At 28.9% G+C, this 12,979-nt stretch overlaps 1 protein-coding gene and 1 non-coding gene across 2 annotated transcripts; one reads left to right on the top strand and one right to left on the bottom strand.

Moving 5' to 3' along the window:
• The first annotated feature begins 556 nt into the window (after positions 1-556).
• Positions 557-4,187, top strand: LOC100241437 (uncharacterized). Its single transcript, XM_010656771.2, has 2 exons — positions 557-1,345; positions 4,086-4,187. Exons 1-2 carry the CDS (start codon positions 557-559, stop codon positions 4,185-4,187), a joined length of 891 nt encoding a protein of 296 aa, XP_010655073.2.
• Positions 4,188-8,361: 4,174 nt separating this feature from the next.
• On the bottom strand, positions 8,362-8,433 carry TRNAD-GUC (transfer RNA aspartic acid (anticodon GUC)). Its single transcript has one exon. It is a non-coding gene; the product is annotated as a tRNA-Asp (tRNA).
• Positions 8,434-12,979: the final 4,546 nt, after the last annotated feature.

The following is a 12,979-nucleotide window of genomic DNA, read 5'->3' as shown; positions in this document are numbered from 1 at the left end:
TGGAATTAGTGATGACCATCTAGAAGAGCACCAAATATACTCAAATAAGAAAGAATTATAAAGGAAGTTGTATATGATGGCTCTGAAAAGGAAGTTTGAGTTCAAAACAACTAAATCCACTACTAAGTTATTGCTTGTTGAATGTTTTGATAAAGAATGCAAGTGGCGAGTTCGTGTTACCAAGTTGGGGATTTCCAATATGTTTCAAATAATGAAATTCTATTCAACACACACTTATCGGTTAGGTATGATGTCTCGTGACAATCGACATGCAAGTAGTTGGTTGATTGGTGAGAGTATAAAAGAAACATATCAAGGGGTTGGTTGTGAATTTTGACCAAAAGACATTGCAGCAGACATTCGAAAGCAGTATGGTGTTCAAATCAATTATGATAAGGCGTGGAGAGCCAAAGAACTTGCTTTCGGTTCTATTAGGGGATCACCTGAGGAGTCTTATAACACTTTATCATCCTATTGCAATGTTTTAGAGCAAAAAAATCTTGGTACCATTACTGATATAGTTACTGATTGTGATAATCAATTCAAATACTTTTTTATGTCGATTGGTGCATCTCTTGTTGGGTTTCACACATCAATAAGGCCTGTGATTGCAGTTGATGGGACATTTTTGAAAGCAAAGTACTTAGGGACTTTATTTATTGCAGCGTGTAAAGATGGCAACAATCAGATATACCCTTTAGCCTTTGGGATTGGTGATTCAGAAAATGATGCCTCATGGGAGTGGTTTTTACAAAAACTGCATGATGCACTTAGACACATTGATGATTTGTTTGTGATATCAGATCGACATGGTAGCATTGAAAAAGCAGTACATAAAGTATTTCCCCATGCGAGGCATGGTGTCTACACTTATCACGTTGGACAAAATTTGAAGACAAAGTTCAAGAATCCTGCAATTCATAAGTTGTTCCATGATGTTGCCCATGCTTATCATGTTTCAGAGTTTAATTTTATATTTGGGCAACTAGAGATGATTGACCCAAGAGCAGCAAGATATTTGATGGATATAGGTGTTGATCGATGGGCACGTTCATATTCTACCGGAAAAAGATATAATATCATGACGACAGGGATCGTTCAAAGCCTTAATGCTGTGTTGAAAAATGCTAGAGATCTTCCAGTTTTGCAATTGGTTGAAGAATTGAGAAACTTACTTCAAAAATGGTTTGTGACTCGTCAACAACAAGCAATGTCAATGTCAACTGAACTTACCATGTGGGCTGATGGAGAACTTCATTCAAGGTATAATATGTCAGCAACATATCTAGTGGAACCTATCAACTCCAAGGAGTGTAATGTTAACTATGTTGGCATTAGTGCTCAAGTGAATTTAGACACTCGTTCATGCACATGTCGACAATTTGATCTTGATCATATTCCATGTGCACATGCTATTGCTGCTTGTAGTTTTTACAACATTTCATGTTACACTTTGTGCTCCAAGTATTTTACTACTAAAGCATTGTTATCTTCATATTCAGAGTGTATTTATCCAACTGGAAATGAAATAGATTGGGTAGTACCTAATCATATTCTTGACAAAGTTGTGTTACCACCTAAAACGAGACGTCCAACAGGAAGACCAAGGAAAGTAAGAATTTCTTCTGGTAGAGAGAGCAAGCACACATCTCGTTGTAGTCGATGTGGTCAATATGGGCATAATCGGAAAACATGCAAACGACCAATCCCTTGATATCATGATAGCTTTGGCACTCTATGAACTTACATGGAATGAAAATTGTAATAGTGAGCTTTTTTGTTTTTTTGGTACCCATGTGAACGGAAATGTAAGTTACTTTTTTTGTATAAGGTGATAGGATAAGCACATAGATGAATATTGTAATAATGATCCCTTTTTTTTGCATACCCATAGAAATGGAGATATTTGTTACTTTTATACATATATGTTATGATGAGTTATGTATAAAATATGAATGAAAATTACATTTTTATTCTCAAACTATGGACTCAACTGTTCTCACGTTTATTGATAAGGAACTTGACAATAGTTAAATTTAGGTTTTGTCTGAAGACTATAGACTTAACTACCTTCAAGTTTGTACATAAAACAACTTGACAATGGTTAAGTTCAGGTTTTGTCTAAAGATCGTTGACTTAACTGCCTTCAAGTTGGTACATAAAACAACTTGACAATAGTTAAGTTCAGGTTTTGTCTAAAGATTGTGGACTTAACTACCTTCAAGTTTATACATAAAACAACTTGACAATAGTTAAGTTCAGGTTTTGTCTAAAGACTGTGAACTTAACTACTTTCAAGTTTGTTCATAAAACAACTTGACAATAGTTAAGTTCAGGTTTTCTCTGAAGACTGTGGACTTAACTACCTTCAAGTTTGTTCATAAAATAACTTGACAATAGTTAAGTTCAAGTTAAAATGGCAACTGTAGACACAACTTCCTATGAGTCTATAGAAGATCAACTTGATACCTGTTAAGTCCAGATTAAATATGTTATTCTAGAATAGATTTCGACTTAATATCTGTCAAGTTTGTTCACAGTTAACTTGATAGTAGTTAAGTTCAGGTGTTCTATTAAGACTGTGGACTTAACTACCTTCAAGTATTTACACATAACAACTTGACAACATTCAAGTTTAGTTTAAAAGGCCAATTGTATACATAACTATCGAACAACATTCATCAAAATATCCAAGTAGATATATCAACCTGTCCAACTACATTTATCAAAATGTCTAACTACATATATGAAGCTATCCAATTACATATAACAAACCATCCAACTACATTATCAAAATGTGAAATATCAACATGAATTCATTACATAGGCAAGTATTTCATATAAAATAACTCTGCTGCAATCTTTTCCCGAAACCAGTCCATTCGAGCACTTGTTAATGACTTCAATGGATGGTTGTGCATTAAGTATTCAACATATTTGATAACAAACATGCCACAATCACCACTGCATGGTACACAGATAATCAATGTTAGGGATATTATTAAGGATTAAGTGTATAAGTTATGAAAGTAAATTTAAGATCACTTACTCATTTTCCTGTTGAGGAATATCTTACAGCCGTTCAATTTCCCATTCCTGGTAGTTAACTTTTGTGTCACCATGAAACCCATAATATGCTATTGCATTCAATATATGCGGCAACAATTTGGCTAATGGTTTAATGGCAACTTGCAATCTTGCATTATTATTGATGCCCATCAATAAGTCATATACATATATAATCCTTCGATGAAGGTGGACAACTCCTAATACTCATTTTGAAATTGCAACCTGTTGACAATGAACTTGATAGTAGTTAAGTTCAATTTTTTCTTAACATATATATTTAAATCAAAATTCTAAATATTTGGATAAAATAATTTCATAAAAATTATATTCAAATACGTTATAAATTCATAACAAATAACTTCATTACACAAAATTTCAAAACCTTTTGATGGTAAACTTGATAGTAGTTAAGTTTAGTTTTTTCTAATCATTCAAATATTGCTTTAAACCTTGGACTATAACTTCACTGAGAAAAATTTCAACAATTACATTATCAATTCATGAAAAATAAATTCATAAAAAAAAAAGATAATCGATTAAAAATGATAAAATTAAAAATCAAAATTTCAAGTAGAAAATTAATGCTTACTAAATCAGTTGATTTCTTCTCATTTTTTGATGACGATGACGAGGTTTCAAAACCTGGCTTTCTTTCACTTCTCTTTTTTCCCAAAATTTTATACCTCTTCTGTTTCGTATTTTTCATCACCGAATTTTTTTCTTCCTCCATGTTCATGAACTGAATCAACACACAATATTAGAAAGATGAAAAATAGGGTTTGATTGAAAATAAAAATAAAAATGAACCAAAATAAGACACTTAGGGTTTTTTCTCATTTCATGGATGAAAATTCATATGTACAGTTCGAAAAACTAAAATCAAAGAATGAAATAGTGAAACTTACTTTCTGTTTTTACTTTGTGTTGTGTTGCCTTTTTGTTCTCTTGCAATAAACGGAAAAATCCTTCGTGATTTGTTTCTTGTAGGTTAACAGATGGAACAAATGGGTTTGCAGGGTAAGGAAGAGACACAACACAAGGGAAAATTGGAATTGGAGGGAAAATGGGCTGAAAAGATAGCTGAGGGGGTATTTTTGTCCGAATTGGGTCATTTTTGAGACTTAAATAAGTGAGGGGTTAGTTCTGCAATATTGAGGGATATTTGTCCCTTTTAATCGGTTATCCCTTGTTTTTTTTTTCAGGGTGGCCATCACCCTTGGCCCATTCCTAAAGGCCCAAATCTGCATAGCCTTTATCCTAAACCCCTTTTCAAAGCCCCTTGGTTCCTTTTGTTTGTCCTTTTTCAGGCCCGTACACTATATTATTCACTTATATGCTTATTCATTTATCCAAATTCCATATTCTCAATATCAAGTTCTCAATATTAAGTTGTTATTATTACTATTATTATTATTATTTCAATTTTCCAGTTTAACTTTCAAAATCCATATTCTCATAGTTTAATTGTCCAAAGTTCTCTTCTTAAATCTAATTTTTGAAGTTTCTATTTTAGAATAATTTCTTTTTAATTTCCAAAGTTAATTGTCAAGATTCAAAATTTTAATCTAGTTGCCAAAGCTCCAATCTTTAAAACCTAGTTTTCAAAAACTTCAACTATCATTCTTATTAATATTATTCCATTTAGTTACTTCAAAATATCCTTCCTTCTACAATTCCAATTTTCCAACCTTTAAATTCAATTTCCGATTTGAAGAAATTCCAAAATTCTCGTTCATTCATTTAATCATTATATTCGTTATTATTATTGTATTTATTTATTTCAAGTTTTCCTTCTTTAAACAATCTTAATTTTCTGACTTCCGAATTGGATCCCAATTTCCGAAATTTTAATTCTCACATCCATTTATTTAATCACCATTATTTATTCACTTGCTTATCTTTAAAATTCAATCTCTAAACTACTCCTCGAAATTCCGATTTCTAAATTTAAACTCCAATTTCCGAAATTTTAATTCTCAATATCAAAATTTAATTCTCCTTTATTATTTTATTTATTTATTCATTTTTTAAAATTCAACCTTTAATAATCTCTCAAAATTCAGTTTTCTAAATTAAATTCCAATTTCCGAAATTTTAATTCTTACATCAATTTATTTAATCGTCATTATTTTATTTATTTGTTCGTTTTTAAAATTCAACCTTTAATAATCTCTCAAAATTCTGATTTCTAAATTTAAACTCCAATTTCTGAAATTTTAATTCTCACATCAATTTATTTAATCGTCATTATTTTATTTATTTATTTATTTTTAAAATTCAATCTTCAAACAATTCCTCAAAATCCCGATTTCTAAATTTAAATTCCACTTTCCGAAATTTCAAATTCTCACATCAATTTATTTAAATCATCATTATTTTACTTATTTATTTGAAATTCTATCATCAAGCAATTCCTTAAAATCCCGATTTCCAAACTCAATTTCCTAATTTCCGGAATTCTAATTTCCATATTTATTTATTCAATCATTATTCTTGTTATTTATTTATTTATTTAAAATTCTATCATCAAGCAATTCCTCAAAATGCCGATTCCCAAACTCAATTTCCTAATTTCCGGAATTCTAATTTCCATATGTATTTATTCAATCATTATTTTTGTTATTATTATTATTGTTGTTGTTTATTTATTTATTTAAAATTCCATCATTAAGTAATTCTTCAAAATCCCAATTTCTAAATTCAATTTCTAATTTCCGGAATTCCAATTTCCATATTTATTTATTTAATCCTTATTATTTTCATTATTATTATTATTTCATTTGTTTATTCTAAAATTCAATTTCAAACAATTCATTAAAATTTCCGACTTTCAAATTTAATTTCTAATTCCAAAATTCCAAAATTCCAATATTCACATTAATCTATTTAATTATTATTATTTTGATTATTTATTTCAAAACTCCATTTTAAATCAAATTCTTTAAAACTTCTGATTTCCGAATTAAATTCCTAATCTCAAAAATTCCCATATTCCCATTAATTTATTTAATCATTAGTATTTTATTTATTTATTTCAAAACTCCATTTTAAATCAAAATTCTTTAAAACTTCTGATTTCCGAATTAAATTCCCAATCCCAAAAATTCCCATATTCCCATTAATTTATTTAATCATTAGTATTTTATTTATTTATTTCAAAACTCCATTTTAAATCGAATTCTCTAAAACTTCTGATTTTCGAATTAAATTCCTAATCTAAAAAATTCTCATATTCCCATTAATTTATTTAATCATTAGTATTTTATTTATTTATTTATTTCAAAACTCCATTTTAAATCAAATTCTTCAAAACTTCTGATTTCCTAATTAAATTCCTAATCCCGAAAATTCTCATATTCTCATTAATTTGTTTAATCATTAGTATTTTATCTCCATTTTAAATCAATTCTTTAAAACTTCAGATTTACAAATTAAATTCCTAATCCTGAAAATTCCCATATTCACATTAATTTAATCACTAATAATTTGTTTATTTATCTTAAAATTCTATTTTAAACAATTCTTTAAAATTTCTGACTTCTAAATCTAATTTCCAATTTCAAAAATTCCAGCATTCCCATTCATTTATTTAATCATTATTTTCGTCCTTATTATTATTATTATTCCATTTATTTATTTCAAAATTCCATTTTTAAACACTTTTTTGAATCCCAATTTTCGAACTTAATTTCCGATTTCTAAAATTCTAATTTCTTTCAAGTTTGACATCCTAAAATTCCAACTCTTAAATTTAATTCCCAATACTCCAATTTTCGAATAAATTTCAAAAATCCAATTTTCTCTCTAACAGTTTTAATTCTCTTCGGGTTTCAAATAATCTTCGATTTCTCTTGATTTTATATAAGCATGAATGCTATTTTCATAATTCCCGAATAATGGAATTTGTGAGACTAATTCGTGCAAAATAGAACGGGCTTTGGTGGGGGCCCCACATCAAATAAATTTTCATCAAAATAAAAGTGAATTTGAAATAATACCATGCATGATATTGGTGCTTCTTTATCTAGTTGGGTGATATAAGTGATATACTTTATGTTTATTACTATGCACTAACCCCATTTTGTGATAGCGCGTTGCCGTTTGCTGATCAGGTATGCATCCACTTCCACTTTGGTTATTCTTTATGCATATTTTGATACTCATATGTGCCTGATCGATTCGAGTATTCATTGATTTTCTCATTGATTGCCATGTCAGCTTCATTTTATTAGTAGAGACCTGACTTTAAGGACTTAGAGGGGTGCTCCGGTTTTTACGGTACCTTCCCGATAAGTAACCTGACCCCCGAACCCGATCCGGTTTTTCACAGACCACCTTCTCCAAAGTAAGGAGTCACACTTAGGGTTTTTCTTTCTTATTTTGTTTACCCTTTTAAAAATAAAACAAAAATAAGTGGCGACTCCAAGTCAATTTTCTTAATCAAATAAAAATCAATTTTTCAAATAAAAATCGAGCTCGCCATCAAGTGGAAAACGCATGAGCCGAAATGCGGGGTCCACACAAGGTTATTCATCTATCAAAGTTTTACTATATCTTATCATATTTTGTATACCTTTGTGCCTTAATTTGTGTCCTACTTTCAACTATTTGTCACTTATTTATTAGGATATTTCCAATTTTTTTGGTGGGTCAAATGGAAAAGCGGTTGTATTGTGGGTCAAAGCAAAGTGAAAAATTGCCTTGGGACTCCGACCTAGTTCTCCAAAAAAGGGAGATTTATGCACATGGGAAAACATGCCCTTATTGAATATGTTGGCCTACTTATTATATATGCTATATTTACACCTCAATAAAATATTAAAGTAATTTTTTAATAAATTTATTAATTTTAATTATTTATTTTTAAATTTCATTTAATTTATTATTAAAAGCACAAAAATTATGAGTTAAGTACAAAATATATATATAATTTTTTTAAATAAAAAAATAATTATACATATAAATAAATTTATAACATAGTCATATTTTTGGTACCCAAATTACCATTTTTTATACCTAGTCATATTCTCTTTCTCTTTCTCTGATATTTTTCATAATCCAAACAGAGAATTAATTAATCATCCAATACCAAGATTAAAAACCCATATAATTTAAAGCTGTTAAAGCTAAAAAGTTTATTGAGGTTATGGGTAGGACTCTTTGCTGTGAAGCCTAGGCCTCGCTCAAGTATTTGCAGGTGGCATAGGAGATGGGTTTGTGTATGGGCTAGGTCGCCTAATCCATAAAGATAGGAGATGGGTTTGTGTGGCCCAAAATAAAGGACAAAAATCTCGCCGCTGCCGGGGATCGAACCCGGGTCACCCGCGTGACAGGCGGGTATACTCACCACTATACTACAACGACTTTTTGATTTTGGGTTTTTCTAAAATTAAATGTAATTCCTACTAAATTTAGCCACAAATTCCCATTTAACAATCCCCACGAGTTTAGAACCTCTCCTGTCATTCAAATTTCGATTGAAATAAAATAAAAATGATATGCAAAATAAAAAATAATTTGAATGGTTGATTTATTAGGCATAATTGACAAAGGAGCATGTCATAAACAATTTGTTCACCATGACACAACTTATATTAACCAAAGATAACTGTGAGTGATATTATTTTACATTTGATGTTATTATAGCTTTTACTAAGTATTTTCTTGACAATAATTTCTAATTAAAGTCTCACCCTTTTCTTACTTTTACAAAATAATTTTTATTTCTATTTATTAATAATAATTCAAAAATATTAATCTCTTCTATTTAAACACTTGGATGCAAACTAAGCGTATTTGACAACTATTTTAATAATTAATAGAATTTTGGAATACCCAAAGAGTTTACTAGTTCATATTTTAAAATATTTGAAGGTGATTTCATATAAGGATAAGTTAAATCCAATGTTTTTTAGAATCGGATCTATCATTGAATCGAAAAAGTTACTAATTCATGGTTCACTAGTTCAACTGGCGAACCGATGACGTCATAAATATATAATTTATAAATTATTAAAATTTAAAATAATTATAAAAATAAAAAATAATAATTTATATATTATTTAAAAATTAAAATTTTATTTGAAAATCAAAAAATTAGTTTCAAATTACAAATTAAAATTAAAATCATAATTTTAATTTAAAATTTGAAATTTTTAAATTTATTTTTAAATCAAAAACTTATTTTAAAATCAAAAATTTATTTAAAATTGTAATGTTTTAAAATTTTTAATTTATTTAAAATTGTAATGTTTAAAAAAAATAATAATTAAACATTATTTAAAATTTATAATTTTATTTGAAAATCAAAAAATTAGTTTCAAATTACAAATTAAAATTAAAATCATAATTTTAATTTTAATTTTGAAATTTTAAATTTTAATTTTAAAATAAAAAATTTATTTAAAATTTTAATTTATTAAATTAAAATCATAAATTTTAAAATCATAAGGTTAAAAAAATAATAAATATAAAAGAAAATAAATAATAATAAGATGAGGTAAAAATAAATAAATAAATAAATAAAAAAGAATATAGAAAAGTAAAATAACAAAAATAAAAATAAAAATTGGACAGGAATGGAGGAGAGGGGTGGGCCAAAAAGGGAAGAGGGGGGAGAGGGGGTGGGGTTCGGAGGGTTGCTGGAAAAAAAATAAAAAGGTTGAATCGAATGGTTCCCTCATCGATCGAACCGTTAGTTTAATCGATCCAATTTCGATCCGAGCACTTTTTGGCCCAATTGATCATACCAGAATCATGACCGGTCGGGTCTGATCGGTCTAGTTCGATTTTTAAAACCATGGTTAAATTTTTTTTTTTTCTTTTTTTTAAGATATAGAAGTTTCTATTTTTTTTATAAAAAAAAAAAGTGTATCCAAGCAAATACTTAGTTTATCTATTCAAATTAAAAATAATATATGCTTGTTGTTGATTAAAATGTCTAATATTATAAATATCACAATTTCAAATTTCTTTTTTGTATTTACAAAATATTATCATGTAACTTTTGAGAATTTGTTTTTTGTTAAGTGTAAAATATGCACAAAAACAATAAAATATGTATTCGGGTTGTCCAATAAAATATATATATATAAAAGATGACTATTTGCTTATCTATAGGTGAGAGACACAATTTTTGATAAATTTTGTGAGAGATATGAAGATGATGGAAGATAATTAAAAGAAGAGGATGATGGTAATTTAGCGATTTCATTAAGAGACATTTTTGTCGTAAAAAATTCATTAAAAGGATGGATGCTTGATGGATGTAAATATAATTTCTCTTTAACCAAATAGCTCTTTTCTTGAAGAGTGGGTAAACAAAGTCATTTTCCAATTTCAAATTTATTTTAAGGGAGTTTATAAATACATCCAACCTTTTAATGAAAATATTAAGACATAAATAACCTTTGGTGAAATCCCTAAAGTACCTTTCGACACAAAAATAAAAAAATAAAAATTTGAAACTCGTGGTATCTGGCCATAGAAGACTTGACATAACTCAAATGAGTAGCACTCAAGGACTAGACATAATTAAGACATCCAAAATTTAAAGACTAGAAATCTTAGTTATGCTCGGTCTTTCAAGACCAAACATCTCATTTATGTCCGACCTTTTAGAACCAAACACCATGGGTTTCATCTTAATTTTTTTTTCTTCATTTACATTACAGTTTTTCATGATTTCTCACTTCTAAATCACACCTACATTCTTCCTAGTTGTTTTTCAACCATTTTTACAAGAAGGTTTTTTTTTTAAAAAAAAAAATTATATATGATGAAGCCCTAAAAGATTTTCATGTTTTATATTATATAGATTCAAATAAAATACCAAAAAAAAAAAAAATAGTTATGAACATAGCTATAATAGTCTTTTAATATCAAATAAATTTCAAATAAGATGATTTGTAACTATGGTTTGTGGTTGGAAAGAAATGGGTTGAAAATAAAAGAAGGGTTGAGGAAGAGAATAACGAGAAGAGTGTTTGGATTTTTTTTAAAGTTGTAGGATGGATGTATTTAAAAGTATTATCGGATCCATAGAGGTTTGTCCGTCCGGCATCGGTCCCTTTTTATGCTCCAAAGAGGGCTTTTAGCTAGATAATCGAATTTTAACCTTTTTCTTAACCAAGTATCACCAAAATAAAATAAATAATTAAAATAAAATAAAATAAAAGTTCAAAAAAGAAAGAATAACCATATGCATATATTCAATAATTTTTTTCTAGTGTGTTTCTCTAAGTATATTTATCTTACTTTTCTTCACATGGAATAAAGAATTTGAAATATATAAATTTTTTAAATATATTTTTTCCACCGTTCGTAATAAAACAAGCAAAGATACTTTTTTTTTTTTAATGGAAAATTCTACAGTACCGACTGGGGTACTGTATCGAAACTTTTTTCATCCTTTAGATGTCCAAGATTAGATCTTGGCCATCCATTTTAATTTATTTTTTAAAAAACAAGATAACTTGTTAAGAGAGGAATTGGTTCTCTCATTCTCTCTTCTTCAATTGCCTTTCTTCATTCGTTCTTTCTCCCTCATGACTTCATTTTGTCCATCTTCTTCCATTTTTTTCTCATCAAATTCATCGTCGTAACTGTCGTGAAAGATATCAAAAACCTTCGACCACGTCTCACCATGTCATAGCCGTTTGATCCATTTTTTTGACAAGAAAGAGTTGTTCCAATAGTTCACGCTCGCCTCACTGTCAACCCAGATCCTTGTTGTCTTCAACCACTTTCATCATCCAACTCCAAAGTTGATCAAGCAAGAATTTTTTTTTTTTGTTTTTCTATTTTGTTTTGATTTGTTTATGGATGATTTTTTTTTTCCATATTTTTAAACAATTTATAATTCATTGTGTTGGAGATTATTGGGCTCTGTTTTTATGGTTATTGGTTTTTTCAGTCTTGATTTTATGGTTATGGTGGGGCAATAGTTTCATTTTGTCCATCTTCTTCCATTTTTTCTCATTAGATTCATCATTGTAACCGTCATGGAAGATATCAAAAACCTTCAACCACGTCTCACCATGTCGTAGTTGTTTGATCCATTCTTTGGCAAAAAAGAGTTGCTCCAATAGTTCATGCTCGCCTCACTCTCAACCCAAATCCTTGTCGTTTTCAACCACTTTCATCATCCAACTCCAAAGTTGATCAAACAAGAAAAATTATTTTTTTTATATTTTGTTTTTGATTTGTTTATGGATGATTTTTTTTTTTGGGAATTTATGTAACCATACACCAAGGGGCAAAATTTTGCCTTTTGAAAACTTAACTTTTTACTTTTCAAATTCAATGGATTTTGTGAAAAATAAACCACCTTTCATACACTGTAATAGTGATATTGAGGGCCCTTCCAAAAATACCCTCATACACTTTGACATAATCAATTACTCAGCAAAGTCATGTTCCACTTAAGCCAGTGACATGGCTCATATGACATGTAGACACTCCACATGGCAATATTTTTAAAAAAATATTTACTAAAATATAATAGTGAGATTTACTCAAAATCATTTCTTCTGTGTTGAATCAAAACCCTAAATCTCTTCTTCTCTCTTTGAACCAAACCCCCCAAATCCCTTCTTCTCTCTTGAACCAAACCCTAACTCCAAAAACCCATATTTTTTCACTTTCTTTCACAGCCACAATTCGCGAGGGGAGCTTGCAGTGAAAATAGAGAGAGGTGGTCCGAGCTGAGAGGAGCTTTCCCAGGTACGAATGTAATGGATTTATGAGTTAATTTGGGTTGGTATTGATACTTGTTGAGATCTTTGACAAAAAATTGGGTAATTTTTTAAAAATATCACACACGCACATAGATCCACAATTTGAGGGCAAAGGTTGTGGTTTTCAGCGTGGCTTAAAAATCGTGGATTTAGGGTTTGTAGAATTTAAATCC

This window comes from Vitis vinifera, chromosome 9, assembly GCF_030704535.1.
Source record: "Vitis vinifera cultivar Pinot Noir 40024 chromosome 9, ASM3070453v1".
Classification (NCBI taxonomy): domain Eukaryota; kingdom Viridiplantae; phylum Streptophyta; class Magnoliopsida; order Vitales; family Vitaceae; genus Vitis; species Vitis vinifera.
This window is presented reverse-complemented; position numbering and strand designations above follow the sequence as displayed.

Coding starts and splice junctions, on each gene's coding strand:
- LOC100241437 (XM_010656771.2), top strand. CDS start 557: ATGTCGATTGGTGCATCTCTTGTTGGGTTTCACACATCAATAAGGCCT. Junction 1,346..4,085: donor ATGTTGGCATTAGTGCTCAA/GTGAATTTAGAC, acceptor ATGGGTTTGCAG/GGTAAGGAAGAGACACAACA.